General features: G+C 39.0%; 1 protein-coding gene across 1 annotated transcript in view; it reads left to right on the top strand.

Annotated features, from left to right (window-relative positions):
* LOC126248080 (glutamate receptor-interacting protein 1) overlaps positions 1 to 20,534 on the top strand; it is a 535,929-nt gene that overhangs the window by 436,847 nt on the left and 78,548 nt on the right. Inside the window, exons 14-15 of the mRNA XM_049948737.1 lie at positions 4,511 to 4,618; positions 19,374 to 19,490. Of these exons, the coding sequence (XP_049804694.1) occupies positions 4,511 to 4,618; positions 19,374 to 19,490 (225 nt within the window). The remainder of the gene's footprint in view (positions 1 to 4,510; positions 4,619 to 19,373; positions 19,491 to 20,534) is intronic.

Raw genomic sequence — 20,534 nt, 5'->3', positions numbered from 1 at the left:
CTGCACATGCTAACTACTAAAAGATGAACTATTATCAGAATACCAGGTCAACAATTTTATTCAACTTGGTGTTGGTCTGTCTGAGGTGACAGAGGATATAGGATCACTCTGTAAGAGTTCACCAAAGAAAATGCCATGGTTGTAGTGGATGGGGTGGGTAATAGTACTGACAGAGATCCTGAGTACAGTATTGAGTGTGACCTGATAAAGATAGTATCAGTGTAAGGAGATACCAGTGTTTAATTTGTATCTGGTTTGAGATATCATGATCAACCACATTTGAACTCTTCTGCCAGAGGAGATAATTGTGAGTCGGAACAGCTGCTTATGTTGAGTGTAGGATTACACATTTGTGTGGTCCCTGTTAATTCAATCAGCAGATGCAATTATACTAGAAATAGCTTTTGCACCAACAGGAAAGGAAAGGGTAAACTGGCTTTGCTAACAGCAGAAAACCTAAGGAGGGTGGGAGGCAATGTCATGAGTAGTAAAATACCAGTTGTTACAGGGGTCAGAGTAGCATATTTTTAGGGTAGGGAGGACAAGAGGAAAACCATATTTTAAGAGAGATTTGAACTGAAACAAACATTCAGCTTGAGAAAGAAGTCAAACAGAATAATTCTAGCATACTCCATCAGTACAATCAGACATTATTTGAAACTTTTCAGCAATCATTGCAAATTTTATTTTGATCCACTTATGTCTCTGTTAGTGCTTGCATTAGAATATTCTATGACTGAGAATCAAAAAACAATGACATACTTACTTGCACTGATGATTTAGAATCTTCAAACTCAGTTTACATAAACTGCCATTCTGAACTTCATATGGCCACTGGTACAGATATGTCAAGTGTTGCAGGATTTAGTTTATCATCTCACTAATGTAAAGCACAAATGAAGAAGGAGTGGCACATTCATCAGGAATGTTCATATTCTTAAGAGTATAGAAATAAATAATTTTTACTTGGAACAGCATATGTAAGTATGTTCAACAGAAATTTAATTTCATAATAAATGCTTTATAGTAGTAAGTGTATCCTGAGCTCCTGCATATTATTTTAATCTTCTCTTAAATCACATTGAGGATATATTGGCCTATTTATCAGTAATAATTAAAAAAAAGAAAAAAATTGTGGTTGCAAGTGATTTTAATATACTGTTGTAGAAATTATTTCAGTAATAATTTATTACAGCCAGTAGCATTGTCAATCAGCTTCATTCCTACAGCGAACTTCCCAACTACAGTAGCTAATAGCTCAAAAACAGCCTTTGGTAATGTATTTATAGAAAGGTCTAATGAATACCAGTATAAAATGACTATTTATACCACGTAGTGTGGTCCCATATGTTAAATGTTGCTACTGATCTGGATAAAAATGTACTAAGATAAAAATTAATTAGTGTAGCAAACTCCTCAAAGACATGAACTGAAGTGACATATACATTGCTCATGAGATGAGTGAAAAATACAACACATTTATTAATGGTGGCATTATCTTCTCTGAAAACAATTTTCCTACAAAGGCAACACAGAGTAGACCAAAGTCTACAAAAAGCCTAGTCAGAAACAGCTCTGATACTGACACTATATCTTATTATAATGAGTATTGCAAAATATTGAAGATAGTAATCACAGCAAATGCATAATGAAATACAGATGCTCACATCAGATTGCAAAAGAGGGACAATATGGCATACAGTGAGGGAGGAGACTGGTAAAACCAGAGATGGGGAGTAGCAGCTAGCTCTAAGAGTAAATGATACACTGGAAATAGATGTGTGCAGTGGTGTGAATCTTTTTAACAAGCATTTCATAACTATTACTGAAACTATGGGATTGTTGGGTTCAGTATTCACTGCCATGGACTATTCAGACCATTCAGTAACATGAGTACACCATAACTAGTAAATTCCATCATAAAATCTTTAAAATCAAAGGTTGCTGGAGCTATGGTCACCATATTAAGCTATTTGTGTAATCAGTTGTCTATCACTGGAATGTTTCCCAATTGGCTTAAATATGCAGAAGAAGTTGAGCCCCAGAATAAGAAAGAAGATAAAGAGATATCATCAAATTTCTGTACAGTTCCACTTTTACCATATCCATTGAAATTTTAGAAAAGGTGATATACAACTAACCCTCAGACTACAAATAATATAATGTCACTGTTTAGATTTCTAAGGGGTTCCAATATTGAGAAAGCTATTTACATATACAGCAAGAATGTACATATGGACTAGACCATAAATTACAGGCTAGAGGTACCTCTTTTTATCTGTGAAAAGCATTTTAATGTGTAAACCACAATATCCATTTAAGCATATTAGAATATTATGGTGTAACAGGAAATGACACAAATTGGTGGGAAACATACCAGTAGTATGTCAGTAAGAAAGTTTCCTGTATTGAGCTATCCATCAGCATCCACTGGGTAACTAATTACATGTGGTGTTGTAAAGATTTGACATTTCACCAATAACATTACTAGATGCCAAGTCTGTTTTGTTTTTAGGGGATATAAACATTGCAATAATCATCAAAACAATAACAGTTTTTGAAAAATAAGTTAATGAAATTTAAATTGTCATTAACAAATGGTCCCTAACCAATATTTTGTCACTAAACTTTGGAAAGAGACATTAAATGCAGTTGAGGGCTTTTAGGAGGTTTCCTCTCACAGTGTACACAAATTCTGATGACAAGCAGATGGAAGAGCTTTAAACTGTTAAATTCTTTGGTCTGCAACTTGACAGTAAATTCAGTTTGGAGGAGCATACAACAGAACTACTAAAGTACCTAAGAAAATCTTTATTTTCACTGCACATGTAGTCAGATGTAAGTAATTTGAAAGTAAAACAAGCTAGCATTCCATTCCATAATTTCATGTGGGTTTATCTTTGGGGTAACTCATCGAGCCAAGTTAAAGTTTTCAGAGTCCAGATACATGTACAACACCAGACAAAGTTGTGAGGCTCCCAGAATACGTAGTCAGATGACAATGTAATTTTGTATATTTACACACCATTGGTGGGTATGTAAATTGTTAGAGCAGCAGTTCTCAGTGACAGGTAGATTGACCAGAAGAGTGCATTAGTGTTATTCATGTTTGGTGTTGTTACCAGGCCAGGCAGGGCATTTAATGGGTGTGAACAGTATCAGATTTTGAGTGGGTACAGTAAAGAACAAAGAGAAGCTGCATACACATGTGAGACAGCATTATCAGTGCCTGACAGTTTGGAATGAGCTTCATTGTGTGTCTCCATTTGGTCAACTGGTACAATCATGGAATATCCAGATTTGTGGGACATTTTGATGTGCCATCATCCCAATGTTGGATGGCATGAAAACTTGAGGGCAGGCATACTCATCATCAAGGTTTTTATAAATCACGTCACATCACCTTGAGAGAGGAAACCATACTGTGCACCAGGCATATAGTAACCCATTCACATCTGCATCTGCCATCTGAGAACAAGTAATGGACTCCCTGCAAATTTCTTTGTCATCCTGCATTATTGGTCAGAGACTACCAGCTGGACTAGGAAACTACCATTCAACCAAAATGTTTAGATATGTGCCATAAGGCACAGCAAAGCCTAAGCAGGCACAGCTCAGATGCATATAAATACCTAGCAATTTAACACTTAAGTCACTTCTGTTAGTAGCACAGCTCTATCACCATGACACTGTGATGCTTGGGCTCTACAGTTTAACTCTGCATCAGGGCAGACTAACCTGAAACCACAGCACCTGGAGCCATCACCACATTTGGCTTCAGATCTGGAAAGCACGTTGCCAGGCATTAGTGTACAGTAATGGGTCATTGCCATAATGTCACCTGCCTTCCATCTGCTGGAGAGCATAGGGTGTATGAGCCATGGCACAACACAAGCGGCCATTGCTGGCCATGAATGCATGGAGCAGTTGTGTCATGAGCCACTCCCTACCTGATGCTGCACTCTGTCAACGTTGTGAGGTGACAATATGCAGGAGGCTGCTGAATGTCTCAGTCATGCTGCCACTTCCTGTACTGAGCCATGGTGGAGGGTCGTAATAAAGTAATTGGAATTTCAGGCTGCTTGATTGGCACCGTGTGAAGTCTCCCTACACCCCAGATCCACCAGCTATTACATACAGAATATATATTGTTAGACTGATTAAGAATTGCATTCTTTTGTTAAACAAATTGTTTATTTTGAGAAATCAAGTGTGGATGGGCGTATCTGTATGCATATGTTTTATCTTCTCCTCCTCATTTCGCCCTTCTTCAAACAAACACAAGCACGTGAGGAAAGATGAGTAATTCTCATAACACTGGAGTTAGAACAGAAGGTTTAAATAAGTTTTAACAAGAAATACAATGTCAAAATACTTTATTAATTATTGCATTCATTACATAATCAACTAAATACTATTATTTGTAGTGAGAAAAATTTCATATGACACAATAGCTATTAATTCTTATAGCATAACACATTTCACAATTTATTTATTTATTTATTTCTAGAGAGCAGCTCAGTGAAGAGAAAACACAGAAGTACTGTTATACATAATTCTACCTCTCACTGGGATGGAACTTCACAGAGTTCACACAGTATAGACAGTGGGCAGTCTGGTAAGAATATTATCTGTTACTTCAGTGATGAGAAAACTTGATAGATGCAGCATTTCTGTAGTGCAGAGTTTCATAAATTTATATATGTGTGCAATGAATACCCTTTCCTATGTCAAAATTTATTGCACTCTGTAATATGCTCTTTCACTAATGAATATCTATCTCATGACATATTCACTGCATGGAAGTTTGTCAGTTTCAAATATAATTGAACAACATGCCCACTTTGTTAAATGTAGAATTTTGTTAATTATCTGGTTTTTATTTTGGATTCATTGTGTTCATCTCTGGGGTATGATGGTCTTGAATTTTCCTGTATGACTAAATCTGTAATTTTTATAGATGTTCTGATTTGTTGGGTCACCTCAGCTACAAAATAATAATAATTTGTTCCTTTACACCTCTGCATTTTAGAATGCTCAGACAACTGGATCACAAATATTACATAACTTGCACATTAATATGATATTTATCTGCTCAGACGGGTTACATAATTCTGAGTATTCATCATGTCCTCAGAGAAACCTGTTGTAGCTTTACAACTAACTTCACAAAACTCTCATTGATGATTACTCTTCCTACCAAATGCAAGAGAGGGAGATCAGTGATTATAGTTGAAGAACATCATTGGCAAAGACATTATTTAGATTTTTTGATACATATTGTTTACTTAAGCTTAACAAAATTGACATAAAATAAGATTTACATAGTTTCATGCCAAGTAACTTCAAAATTAATCTGATCATACAAAATGCAAACAGCAATGTATTCATATGAAATACATCATATTTTTACACATACTGTCATGTCGAAACCACAGTCAAGTCCAAAAACATCAAATACACAAACATTACAGATACATGATATTTCAAGAACTTTCCAGAAATGATAAATCCTAAATACAAATAACCAGTTGGGTTTGAACTAACTACCTACAGCACATCATCCAATGATGCTAATCTCTAGACCACATTACATACACCACAGCTCATAGCATTGCTCGCTCTCCTGAAGAAACAGTGAACTGTTGTTTCAGAAGTTCTCATTGGAGCTGATTGCAGCACATTGGATGTAAATCTTGACAATGGTCCTCTGTATGGCAGTGTTGGTGGGATTCTCAGATTCAGTTCATGTTGTTAAATCCTCTTCACTATGATGCATATCAAAGGTAGTCCCTCCATTAAAGCTTTGCAATCACCGAGTGGGTCTTCAATTTCCTTGAACCTCCCATTGTCAATTTGCACCTCTAGACTGTAGTTGGGCTTCATATGGAGAACATGTGTGAAATCTCTGTGCTTTTGCCTTCTTGATGAAGGGTCATAATTCTTGACTTCATATGTGACATCTATCAAGCAACAAAGGCTATGATACAGCCCAATCTAGCACTTTATTAACTTTTGCAGTAGCCCCATTTTCAGCACAGGTGTAAAAACACATACCAAGTCTCCAGGGCTGTGATTGACATTATAGTGCCCTCAGTCTTTCTCCAGGAGCATCCAGGTTCTGTATGTGAGCCAGCTGCCTTGCTTCTTCAGTTCTGGTGCTGAAATACCTCAACTAGTCATCCTGAGTGTCATCCATTTGAAACTGGAACAGTGTATCCACTGTCATTTTGGCCTCTTGACTGCAGAGCACAAAGAGTGGTTTGAAGCCTGTAGTGTCTTGCTTCACTGTATTGTATGTGAATGTCATGATGAATGGTATTGTATCCCAGTCTCTCTGTTCAACATCAACTTACATTGAGAGTATATCTGCTAAACTCCTATTAAAACATTATTGATACCATTCAGCTGTGAGCAAGGTGAAATTACACCTGATACTAGTCTTGATTGGAACACTTTTTCACAGCCAGAGATCATCACACAGGGTGCTCTGTGCTTCAAGTGATGCCTTTTACAAGGAACTTGGCATTTCTGGAACTTTGCTAGTCAGCACAGACTTGATGACAGCGTATCAGGTGAGATAGTTAGTGTGAAATATTGTCCATTGATTCCTGTTTTTCATCTGCAGCAGCATCCCCAAGAGGTTGATTCCAGTATGGTGGAATGGCAATGCTGCAGGCAGAATTGGTACCAGATGCTCCAGAGACAAGTGTGCCAATTGCTTCCATCATTGAAATTCCTTACAGTGGCTCACATACTATCTAATGGGTCACTGGAGACCTAACAGTGATTCTTGCATCTGTTTCAGCCTACAGTCTTCCCAAATCCTTGTTGACCAGACATTGCAGCATCGTGGAAATACATCAGAATCACTGCCTGCAGTTGAGATTGAATGACAAGCAACCATTTCCACCCCACTGGATCATATTTCCCCCTGTACAATGTTCCAATTGCTGGTTTCTCATTTTTCAAGGCTTCTATGGTTTCTAGCAATGCTGAATCTTCCCTCATTTCAGCAGCAATGTTATTTAATGCAGTGATAACAGAGATTTGGTCCACACTGCTGTGATCCATCAAAGGAGTCCTTGAAAGGCAGTGAGCATCCTTATGTTTTATCTGTTTTTTTATAAACCATTGTGACATTGTACTGCTGAAGCCTCAGTGCCCATCTCACTGGTCCACTTGATGGCTCATTCAGGCTAGTCAGCCACTATAGAGATTTATGATCCATCACAATAGTGAATTGTGCTAAGTAAATACTGCTGGAACATGCTGGTGGCCCAAACAAGTGCAAGGCCCTCGTTCTCAGTTGTAGAGTAGATATTCACAGATTTGGAAGTACTGTGAAAGCATAAGCTATCACCTTTCCAGCACCTACCTGAATTTTTACTGGAACAGACCCTGTCCTGAAGCTGCCAGCATTGGCATGAAGTTCTGTCTTTGCATTCTCATCATACAATGCTAAAAACAGAGATGTTAGCAACCCTTTAATAACACAGAAAGATCTTCCTTGCACTTTTTTTCGGTGGAATCTGATATCTTCCTGCAGTAGTTCTTGCAAGGAAGTATCTTTGTACAGAAGTTCTTTATGAATAACTGGTGCTATGAGTACACTGTAAGCAAACTTCTTACATCACAGATGTGCCAAGGTGTCAGAAAATCTGTGACTGCTCTTATTTTCTGTGCACCTGGATTGGCTCCACCACCATTCACTAGATGTCCCAAGACTATTATTTCTTGGGCAATGAAGAGGCACTTTTTTTTATTCATACAGAGACCTGCAGCTGAAACGAACTTCTACACAGTTGTTGGTCAACTTACATGTTTTTCAAATGGCTTTGACAAAAAGAATTCATTGAGCCATTAGCAGTTATGAAGGCAGGCTTTTGCTGGTCACCCTCTTCAACCTTGTTTTGTCAGTAACCTATCTACATGTCCATAGTTGAGAAATACTTTGCTCCTTTTAAATGCACTGGGGTGTTATGTGTGCGTGGCAAAGGATAGACATTTTTCTTCATGGTTTTGTTCAGTTGTCAGTAGTCAGTGCACCCTTCTGCTTCACACACTCTCTGAAGTTTCAGTGGTGTCATCTTGCAGTACCTTTTCTCTTTTCTCTCAGATAATCTGTCATTCATGTGGCAACACTCTTGATGAGTGCTGACTAATTGGTGGATGATCCTCAGTGTTGATGTGGTGCTTCATCATGGGCTGCTAGGTCTGTCTTTTCTCTACTCTGGTTCTGAAGGCACCCTAAAACTGATGAAGAATGGCTATCACTCACTAATGTTATTCTTGACCAGGCCAGATCCTTTTGCATTTTGGTAGTAGCTTCCTCCCCTGCATTGCCTGTACTGAGAATGGAGCTTGATTCTTTGTTGGTGACAGTAAGCTGTCTTTCTCAGACTGGTTCAACCGTCTCTACCCACATACCTTAAGAGGTGAGTTGTGGCTGCTTGTGACAATTACTGCTCCAAATTTCTCCTTGACTAGCTACAATTTTTATGAACATTGCTAGCATGTAGATTTGTTTTGTGTGCCTGAGTATCTTTCTGCCATCATGAAAAGGTTGACAGTTTAACAGAGCATCTTGATTGACAACTGGCACTTGTCTCATTTATGATGGTGGGAAACAATGTCTCCAGTGGCAAGCAACTGGCCAGAGCATTCTTTGTTTCGTGTACTTGTTATTTTCATTTTCAATCTTGAAGTCTGATCTTCCAAAATCTACAATTGCTTGTAATATCTCCAATAAGTCCCATCCAAAACTAACATTATGACTACATTCTGTTAAAATGACAAATTCAAAGGGCTGTGTTCTAACTTTGATAATTATTCTTGTAATGTACGTTCCTGTCAGATGGATGTATGTCCAATTTGCAACTTTCAGCACAGTTTCTTTTGTATCATAGAGCACAAAATTCTTTAGCTCGTGATGATAAGCATTCGACATTAAAGAAAAAGAAACCCCTGAAGTGGCTATTACATAGACTGTCTGGCCCTTCATGATGACATTTATGAGATTTACTGCCATCTTGATAACTGTCATCCATGGAGGTTTTTCATGTGTGATGGCCTCACCTCCGTATATGGTTGACTTTAGTTTTCTTGAATTGTAAGGGTGGTAAGCAGCTAGTACCTCTATATGGTAACATGGAATGACTGGCATATTGAGGAGTCATCTTGACCAAGATTAAGCAATGACTTTCAGCTGGAAAGTCAACTATAATATTTGCAGTTGACTGACATGAATATGACTTTTGTGATGGTTGATATCTTGCAGTGTAATAGTCATCAGACAGTTTTATTCTAGCACTGCAGTAGCACACAACATGTACACCAGTGAAAATAGACTGGCATATTGTCCTCCATCCTCCAAATGTCTGTTATTCTGTCAGACATTTTACTTGGTAGAAGAGTTGGTTGTAACTGCATTGGTCAAATGCTGTGTTATCATTTGATGGAGGCTGGATATATTTGAGTTGGATGAGTCCATTTTTCTTGGTGCACTTTGATGGTAGCAGAGATTCATTCTAAAGCCCAGTACACCTCTTCTTCAATATTCTCTATTACCTTTTGATGTATGTGATTGTCAGTCACTGCTGATATCTTTTGTTTACTTCATCTGACACCAGTGGGTGCCATAAACTGCTATATCTCTTCTATTACTACTTGGTATATGAGAGAAATGAGGTCATGGTGTTTTTCCACAGCTGTCATGGGGACCATATTCTAGAGTCAGTAATCCTTCTTTCAGCTGACTATTTTTCTGTTGCATTTCCTTGGTGCACTGGCACCACTTGATGAATTCCTCTGTGATGTGACATCCTTTATCAGAAGAGCTCAGTAAATTTCATCAAGCGTGAGATTTTGTTGGTCTCTGCTATGTTAGGATTCACAATGTGGTATAGGACCAATACATTTTGTATATATGACTGTGTCATTTCCTCATGATGTTGGGCTCTGTTCTTCAGTTGTTCCTCCATCAAGCTGTATTGCTCCTGATTGGCACCAAATTTCCTTCAGCTCATCTTGAAATTTGTCCCAGCCACTGAGCTTCTCTTCATTGTTCACAAGCCACTGCTGGGCTGTGCCATCCAAGTAAAAGTACACATTTCCTATGTACATCATGTCATTTCACTTTTTGTATTTGATGACACAATCAAATCCTTTCAGCCATTTCATCAAGTTCTGACTAGGATCCCCAGAAAACATTATGGAAGGCTGATATGCATCTGACTTACTACGATTTTGAAATCCATCTGTCTCCTCAGTATAGTGATCATAGGAACAGTGTGATGCTTGTATCTGGTTTCTGCCCATGTAGACAAGAGCTTTTATGTTGCATAATAAAAGTCATGATGATGCACATGTTTTGAAGTATCTGGCATTTCCACCACAGTATCACACCAAAACCACAATCAACTCCAAACCCAAAGGCAGGGTCATAAATGAAGCTCAACACTTAATCTGAAAACACGTTTATTGCTGACACCACCTTACAACCAGAGCAGAACTGACCTCCTGGATAGAGTATGCAGCAATTTATACAAACATCAAATATTCCAGAATGTTTGTATTCCAGAATGTATAAACATAAAAAATGTAAGATATTTCAAGAACCATCAGGACCGATGACCGTAGCAGTCTGGTCCCTTTAATCCCACAAACCAACCAACCAAGAACCATCCATAAATGGTAAATCCTAATAATTTCTGTTGATTGGTTTTGAACTGATGACCTGCAGTACACAAGTCAGTGACATTAACCAATATGCAACACTGCATGTGCTACAGCTGATGGTAATATTTTTGTATGAGGGTACTGTCTTTTTAAAACAGAGGTGGATCTCCTCCACACCCACATCAGCATGATGGCCAACTCAAAAGGTCTACTGCCATCTCTGCATAAGGGTTAGTTTTCACTAAAGTGAGGTGTCGCAGGATGTGGGTACTGCGATGTCTGGTTAAGGTTAACCATTGATACACGCTCATCTGGAAATAGATTGGGTTGAAAGTTGAATGAAATGTAGTGGTTTGGAGGGCAGAGGAAAAAAAGTGCCAAGGCAAGAGCCAAGGGAAAAAAAAGCATCTGCAATAGTTAGGTCAGGTGGTAAGAGCAGTAGTGGATGTCTTCCTGGCTGCGAAAGGTCATGCAAGAATACAAGGATAGGCTTTGTTAGTAGCGGGTATCACGCATGTCGATACCTTTGCCATTGTGCAGTGCTATCACTCAGTGGCTTCCACTAGGTGCCAGTGTTGATCTCTTGGTCAGCATCAGCAAAACTGTAACAGTTAGGTTCGTCATCAATTTGTGTCCATTAGGTCATATATCATATGCACAGTGTAGGGTGATGTTGGCAATTTCTTTGTGCATCAGTGGGTGAGCTTGTTGGTTTCCCTGCTGTAGCCTTTTGGTTCGCTTTAGTAGCAGCTGGTATTTCCAGTCAATGATGCTGATATGCATGGGCTTGCCGACGTTTGTCACTTGTTGGTGTGTGTCATCTTGCCATAGGTGGTTATGTCCTAGCTAGCAGTGTCTTTAGCCACTTATGCTTCCACCTATGGTTGTGATCATAGTTTCCCAGAGTAAGGATGAAAGGATTGTTCGAGTGTCTTGAGTTCCTGTATAGTCGTGTGGCGTGTTTTTTTAAGACTCCCTTGAGGGTTTCAAGGAAGTATTCATTGTGAAGATCCATGGTGTGTGTGAAGCATGGAGCATTGCTAATGATTCATAGCACTTTGTTCTGTATGATCTACAGGTGGCGCAGTCATGTAGGAGATGGATATCCCCAGACAGGAGCTGAGTATGTCATCAGAGGTCCAATCAGTGTCATGTATGTGGACCTCAACACCGTCCTATTCAGTGTGATTTCCCTGTTGAGCATTGGGTACAGTTGTTTGAGCCTCATGTGCACTCTGTTGGCCATGTATTGGATGTGGTTTCCCCATGTAAGTTTACAGTCCAGCCAGACACCGAAATATCTGACTTTCTCTCACAAATGTATTGGGCATGTATCTAGTGTTATCTGTCTACTGTGTTGATGTTTGCACAGTAGTTTCGGTCTGCATGTAAACAGAACTGCTTTGCACTTACTTTAATATGCCAGCATTCCAATCAAGGCTTGGCAGTTCTGAGTGCTGTCTGTATTTGTGAATTAATACTTGACGGTTTCCAATCTTACGCAAGGATGGTTGTGTCATCCGTGTAGATGGATAACATCATGTTTTGTGTTGCTGGGAAGTCGTTAATGTACAGGTTGAACAAGATGGGCCCTAGGATGCTTCCCTGGGGTACTCCAGCTTGGATACCATGTTGTGTTGATTATTTTCCCTGCACATCAGTGTTGAAACATCTGTTGTGATATATGAATGTATGAGACGTAACAGTCCATCCAGGAAACCAGCTTTGCTTAGTTTGCATATAAGGCCATTGTGCCAAAGATGGTTGAAAGCTTTTTCAATGTCCAGGAACACGGCCCCTGTAGCTTTGTTCACATTGTAGCCACGTGTTATACGTTTAACAACACGGAGGAGTTGTTGTGTTGTTGAGTGGTGATTCCTAAAGCTGAATTGCTCTGGTCATTGCCGATGCAGTGCCTAGTGATGCATTTTAATATTACCTTCTCAACAATCTTGTTGAGTGAGCACAGCAGATTGATGGGTTGGTAACTTTGTGGGAGGGAGTAGTCTTACCCTGGCTTCCTGAACATCAGGACCTTGGCCGCCTTCCAAAAGTCAGGGAAGTGTTGGTGTTTTAGGATGACATTTGTTATGTGTGTAAGGTATCCTATGGCTCTATCTGTGAACTCCTGGAGGACACGGTTTTGAACGCCATCAGGCCCAGGGGCTTTCCTAGTATTGGTATGCTTGATATCCCATGCAATTTCATTTGTGCTAGGGCAGCTAATTTCATCGCACATGGGCTGGGCTACAAGTTGTGTAACCTCCTGGCCCATTTTTAGTGTAAATACTGGATCTGAAGGAGCCAGATTCGGCATGAAAGACACTGCAAGTGTTGTGGCCATAATCTCTGCCTTCTCGGTCATGTAGTAAGCTGGGCTGTCTGGTCCTCGTAGAGTGGGAATGTAATGTTTCTCCCTGGTGAAGTGTCTGGCTAGCATCCTCACACCAGGATGTGTGGTATCTAGCCCAGCAAGTTTCTGTCCACATTGTTCATTTCTAAATGTTTGCATTTTGTCACGTATTAAACCCTGGTGTCTGTTGACGTGCAGTTTATAGAACAGGCGCCTGGTACAGTGCCAGTATCTCCTGAGGCAGTTCCTCATTGAGATAAGGCCCAGGATCTCCTGGGGCAGGGCCGTTGAGTGTTGCTTTGGTGTTGAATGTGGAATGGCATCAGTCAGAGCATCTTGGATGGCAGCAGTAAGAGAGTACCTATAGTGCTATGTTGAGAACTGTGCTGATATCGCGTGTCACTATGTCTCTAGGATGATTGTATAGCAATACCAGTGTGGTGTTGGCTCTGTTGAACTTGACTCTGATGGCCTTGGTCTCTGGTCTCTCAAGTGCAGGGAGCATGATGTTCGTTATGGGCGCCTGTGTGGTCTCTGTGGTGAGTGGGTGTGTTGTGTGAGTCATTGTGTTGGTGCCCAAATTGTGTTTGTGAGGATTGGTGTCCTGTTGTCTGTGTGCTTGTTGTGGTGTGGTCATGTTTCTCCTGTTCTGATTGTTTTTCCTTCTCCTTCTCTGGTGTTGTGGTCATCCCTGTGTTGGTGCATCTTCTGCAGCCTGTGGTGAGCTATGGTCCGTGATCTCAGGTGGTGGCGTGGTGTTGTTATTGGTGTTGTGTGGTGTATCTGATGAGGGTGTGGTGTTGGGTGTTGTGTGTATCGGTTGTGTATCTGTTGCTGGGGGTGTTTGGTGTATGTGTCCTGAGCTCTGAGCCTCCTCTGACCATCCTGTGCTGCTGGAGTTCCCAGCGACCACTCCAGCATAGGATATTCCACTTCTTACTGGGCTTGGGGGCGGTTTCATAGCTGTGATGGCAGTCGTTTTGGTGTGTTTTGCTATTTTGCACCTCAGAGCTTCTTTGTATGCAATGCACCCCCTGTAGTTGGCCGGATGGGCCGCACCACAGTTGGCGTATTTGGGTGGTGCTGTGATGGGGAGTTTGCACTCTTGTGTTGTGCACATTTGCGGCAGTGGGGATTGAGACCACATCAGATATCTGCATGCACAAAGTGCTGGCAGTTGTGGCGTTGTTGGGGAGTGGACAGCATGTTGTAGACTTCTACACTGACAACCATGTGAAGAAATAATTTTAACTTCAACAGGTTGCGGGATTTGGCCGCGTTGGCCACCTCCTCCATGTAGTTGTGAGATGGTCTCACTGTGCCGAACTCTGTCATTTGGGTTACATGAATGCATTCCCATCCAAGGGTGGTGTGTTCCTCGTGTACCATCTTGATTGGGGTTCGTAAACCTATCCCCTTGATCATGTACTGCTGTGTTTTTTCTAGGACTGTCTTGTACGTAAAATGTTCTACCTTTCTTTCTTTCAGAAAGTCCAGCACATTCAAGTAGTCTGTTTTGTTTGCCACATATAGTGCCGTGTGGTCCCCAGTGAGTTTTGAGTAGAATGTTGTGGGTTTGTGTTTTTTATTTAACTCTTTGTTTAGGATACTGAGGTCTCTAAAGTTGTGTATAATGACTGGTGGGAAGCCAGCCAAGGATTTGTTGGGGTTCTGCATAGCTGCTTGTATGTGTGCATATGGTGCAGTCACAGGGTTGTTTGTATTGTTCCCTGTATTGCTGGTGTGGCTAATTTACCATGTTGTCAGAGTCGGCAGCAGCACTCAGTGGTTGCCTCATGAGTTTGTGGGCTCACTTGTTTGTGTGTTTGTTGGCTGTTTGCATTGTGGACCAACATGCTGCCACGGTCTGTCTTCTGAGTTTTTAGTGTCTTCTGTTGGCTCTAGCTCTGATTCCATCGGTGCCTGAGCCACCAGATGTGAGAGTGAGGACATATCTCTCATGTTTCTGGCAGGTGCTTGTGTGTGTAGGATGTGTGTCTGTGTTTGTGAGTGTTCACTCCCCATCAGCAGTTTGATCAGCTGTTGCTGATCTGCAATCTGCTGGTCCTTTGAGGCAACTGCCTCTTGGAAGGTGGAGAGTGGGATGGAAATGCTGGCTGGAACAGCCGGCATCCCCACCTCTTGTGTTGCAGCTTTGCTGTAGGTTACTGGTGGGGATATGCAGGAAAGATCAGACATCTTTCCTGCATAGGGAAGTTTTATTTGGATAGGGAGGGGTGTGTGACAATTTTGCTCTTTTTGAAACGACAATAGTGGTACAGTTGAAATTATTTATACACATTGATATTTGAGAGTTACATTACAATATCCCTCTAGAATTCTGCACATAAACATTTGTTTTTGGGATTCTGCTAACAAGCAGATATTAATCACATCTTTTTTTATTTACAAATGGAAAAATAGGAAATTTTTTCAGAGGTGAAAATTAGAAAGATTATGATAGGTGTGATCTTCTCTTCTTGTCTTTACTCACAATATGTTCTGATTATTCCTTTACCAACATTCATGATCATTACCCTGTAGTATGTTGTCCTTCCCCTTCATTGTAACTACATCATAGTGTCCATCTGTTCAAGTATAATGGTGATGATATTTCTTCTTATTGAGTCACCAACAAATTGTCCTACAAAGTACAATCCTACAATTAGTACACAGAATCAGCTTTCCCTACACATGACAATAAAACACCCATTTTCTAAAAACTGAACAGCTGAAATGAAAGTGTTAAAATTCTCAGACAAATAAATAAAAGAATTTGAGGTGACATTTCTTAACAGTTAACTTAATCAACAGCAAGAGAAGCATTGTTATAAGCTATTATTACACTAAAACAAGTTTCAAGTTTGAAGTTAACTCTTCTATGAATTATAATTAACTTTCCTTAAAGTGCAATGTTAGGTTTATATTTCTGATAAATTGTTTATGATGCAACAGATAACTTCAGTCTTTGCAATACAGCATTCAAGAGTAATCATAATTTCAGTTGTAAACTCAAAATCCTCATGGTATAGCATATAGTTTCAATAAGAGTGCAGGTGTCAATGTCAGTCTGTGTCCATAAGTGCTTACATCTATCAGCCATAAGCTCTCATTTAACTACAATGCATAGCATGTTCAAATTATGACTGCACTATTATGAGTACACCTGAATTTCTATGTACAAAAAGCATAACATCATGAAATGTCATAAGTTGGTGTTTATATAAATGGATAAGTGGGAAGAGCCACAATAGCATATTGAAATAAGTAAGAAAATAAATACTAATCATTTAAGTGCATTTCTCAACACGTGGGTAATCTTTTCCTGTAAAATAAATTTAATGCAGCAGAGATTTTTGTTATTTTTTCAGTAATATTGACCCCCCCCTCCACACACACACACACACACACACACACACACACACACACACACACCTCTTATGCATTCTTCATTGTAATCATCATTTATATTTGCCAGGTTTAATTAATACAAGTCAGCAACTTATTGCATGGTAAGGTTTTATTTGAATAGTTGTCATCAACACAGTATCCCATATGTTTGCCATAGTGAAATTATCAAACTTTTCCATGCACTGCAATTCCATTACATTGCAGTATCATCAGGATCACTATTAAGATAGTATGCTTTCTCTATACTTACTTACAATCACCTCCATAATTGCATACCACATAATTGAATGGGTAAAGTATACTAAATTTCGTGACTTTGAATCCCTGTCCCTATCCTCATCATTTACTTCCCCATATTACAACCCTTCTCACAGGTCTCCTCCATATGAAATTATCAGTTTAAACATCACCATCATCCTCATCCTCATCATCTTACTCCCAGCTCTGATGATCTCATTGTCAATAGGATGTTAATCATTAATCTTCCCTCCTCCTTCACCTTCCTAGAGACCTAATACATAATAATTCATGAAATATCCCTACATTCCATTCATTCCATTATATTCCTGACATCTCACAGTTATGTGAGAACATCATGAAGGTATTAGATTAATATTTACTACATAACCACCAACCCTAGAAAACCATAAATATTACTGCTTCTGAATATTCTACTTTACAATCACCAATCATGACAAGAACAATCATAGCTTACTTCATTTAAAGATTACAATTTTCACACTATGTGATCTGAGTTGCAATGAAATTTTTCCCAATTTTGCAAATATTTTCTAAATATGAATGTGATACTTCTTAAAGAATATTACTATGACAAGTTCTCACAACAATTTTAACAGAACTTCTGTTCTTTCTCCAGAAGGTTTATCATTCATTAGTGACTTATTTGTACAAACTTACTCTAAAATCTATAATTCAGATTTCCTATCTTCCATCAAATAATTTAACATCAATATAGGTTTGAAGTGCACATCATAATGTAATTAGGTGAAAGGACCCAATGTATGTGAAAAAGAATTACCATGGTATGCACAACGTAATCACAATGCAAAAGATTTGTCAGTTGATACAAGAAACATAATAAGAATATTTTGTATTAATAATTGATATCTGAAACATTCAATAATGCAGATGATATTAATTTATCTTTATGATTAGTGTCTTCATTGTGGTAAATCCCCCCCCTCCTCCTCCCAGGAGGGGGGGGGGGGGGGGGGGCTCGCCACTCTTTGGCAGGTTCATGCTAGCTACCATGGGGACCCATCCTTTGCAGCATCTTTTCCCTTCTGTGCTGCACGTCTATCCTCTTGCTATTCTTTTTCCCCTCCCTTGGGGAACATGTCTAGATTTTTTTGAGAATGTTCCGCATTGTCTGTATCTGACATAAGAACAGTCTCACAACTGAAACTTCCTGGCAGATTAAAACTGTGTGCCCGACCGAGACTCATATCAGCGCACACTCCGCTGCAGAGTGAAAATCTCATTCTGGAGTCTCACAACTGTTTTTTGTTCCCTTTTCCTTTCATTGTTCACTTTCTCCTATCCTTCCTCTGCTTCGGTGTTTGAGGCTCCTCTTTTTCTGCTTCCTCCCTGTGTGCTCCTAAAGGCTGGCCCACATGCCTTACATGTAGCAGGTGACAGTAATGCATAATTCCCAGCCCTGGGTTGACAAGCAGGGTTCGCACATACTCGCTGGTACAGGCCAGGCCCATGGAGGTGTGATTGCCTGAGCTGCTACTTTCCTAACTTCCTCAGGTAATTCTTGTTTTTTTAGTGTGATTACTATACCTGTATTATCAGCAAAAAGAACTAGCCTTGCATCCTCGTAAATATAGAGTGGCTAGTCATTAGTATATCTAACTTTTTTGTAATGAATACATTTAACCTCTTTGAATTGGAACTACTGTTATGAATCTAAGTAAGCATCTTTAAACTTAAAATATGTTAATTCATTTGAACATTTCATGAGCAGTGGATAGAGATTTTTAACAGAACAAAAGTGACAATTCTGTCATTAAGTAAGAAAGTTGGAATAGATGCTCATATATTTGGAAAGTTTGTAGGGACTGAGTAAAGAATGTGATGCGGACTTTATGAGCAATGATGTATGCTGGGGGAAAGAACAAGAAAAATGTAGAAATGAAAGACACTGAACAGTTGATGGAGCTACATTGTACTTATGACAACTATTGAAGACTCCATATCAAGGGATTTCCAGGAATGAAAATTATAATCTTATCTAATTATATTTAATAAACTACCAATAAATAAAACAAATGAGAAAAATCTCTCTAAAATGTCTTCGAAAGTAAGTTACAGGATCTTCCCACTTGATAATCTTAATAGAGAAACCATAGTTCTCCATACTTTCCACAGCTTTCACATAAGACTAATTCATTTCTTAAAATCACAAATAGAGTACATAAAATTGCTATAGAATATGAAGCCTAGAATGAACTTCCAAAAAGTAGGAAGAGGGGCAGAGGAGCAATGGAAATGGGACAAAATGGGGCTTGTGATACATGAATAATAAACAGTTTACATCTAAGTGTGAGAATGTTTACCTGCTTTAATCTCAGTCACAAAAAGAAATATGTGGAATGATTCACACAAGGAAAAAAAATCTCTGTGGGGTAGAGAATTTGAAAAGTATTGATATTAAAATGAAATGAAAAATTGGGCTATAAATTAACATTCAATTACTTGAAGCATGTGACACAAAAGATATTTCAGATAGAGTTTAATTGTGTTATTATTTGTTGTGCAATTAAAAGAGCATTGTATCAGACTACCTGCAATTCCTGTCAGCATTGACTCCACACAGCAAACGGTGTGATACAACTTCACTTTTATGCATTCAAATGTTCATTCATAGTGTTTTGTAAACTTAGGAAGTACTTGTTTTCCATAGGAGCTTTATCAGAAGAAGAAGAAAAGCTGTTGTATAGCAAAAATCTGAAAGCAGAGCCTGAGCAAAGCATCCATTATTTAATGAACAGCTCCAATGATGAACTCTGCACTCCTGTAGGTAGGTGATAAATTTCACTGCATGGCAATCAATAAAATTCAGATACGAATGTAAACAACAGTAAACCAACATCATAATTACTGAAAGTACAACTTTTCTATTAAACCTATTATCATTTTCCCAGAGTGTGGACATTTTTAAACTTTATCAGCTGTTAAATTATTAAATGAAAGGCTAATTCCATAACAAAGTGTGAGGGAATATTTTCCAATAAGTGTAAGTCATACCTTAAAAACTTAACAGCAGCTGTCAGCTGATAAATATATTCCCAGTATATATTATCCATGGAACAATATATATGGCACATTACAAAAAGGACTTGCATGAAATATTCTTGCATATTGGTGTATATTACTTTTAATTGTGCACACTGATTTTAATAATTTATTTTCTGGATGCCTCAGTGGATGTCATCCTAACAGACAGGTTTAATGTGTTTACCCAGCTTTCAGTATCCAAAACTAAGTCCATGAGCTGCTTCAAGAATAACAGCACTTCTGGAAGCAGAGTGCTATAAGTAGCTGCCAATACTAATAAATACAGCACATTGTCATTATATTCAGAAAGCACTTGTCAACTGCTATGTTATTGGGCAAGTTACTATCAGATTGATACATCCTCATTTGCAATTAATGGGGTTTTAGCATTCTTTTCGTTATTCAGAATGAGAATTAATAATAAAAAGATAAAATGTACATTGATAAGTGCAAGAAAAGTAAGAATGAGTATAAAGTTAGAACAGGAAGATATAGAAGAAGTTAATGCTTTCAAATATCTGGGAAGCATTATTACGGACAACATGAGATGTAATAAGGAGGTGAAACATATAGCAATTGCCAAGAAAGCATTCAAAAAGAAGAAGGGGCTTCTACGTGAGTATATGGACAGTGATCTCAGGAAGAGACTGGCAAAGAGCTTCATATGGAGCACGGCGTTATACAGAGCTGAGACCTGGACACTGAGAGTAGAGGAAGAAAGAAGAATAGAATCATTTGAGCTGTGGAGCTGGAGGAGGATGGGAGGGATAAACTGGGAAGACAAAGT

This window comes from Schistocerca nitens, chromosome 3, assembly GCF_023898315.1.
Source record: "Schistocerca nitens isolate TAMUIC-IGC-003100 chromosome 3, iqSchNite1.1, whole genome shotgun sequence".
Classification (NCBI taxonomy): domain Eukaryota; kingdom Metazoa; phylum Arthropoda; class Insecta; order Orthoptera; family Acrididae; genus Schistocerca; species Schistocerca nitens.
The sequence above is the reverse complement of the archived record's forward strand: the minus strand, read 5'-3'. Positions and strand labels throughout refer to the sequence as shown.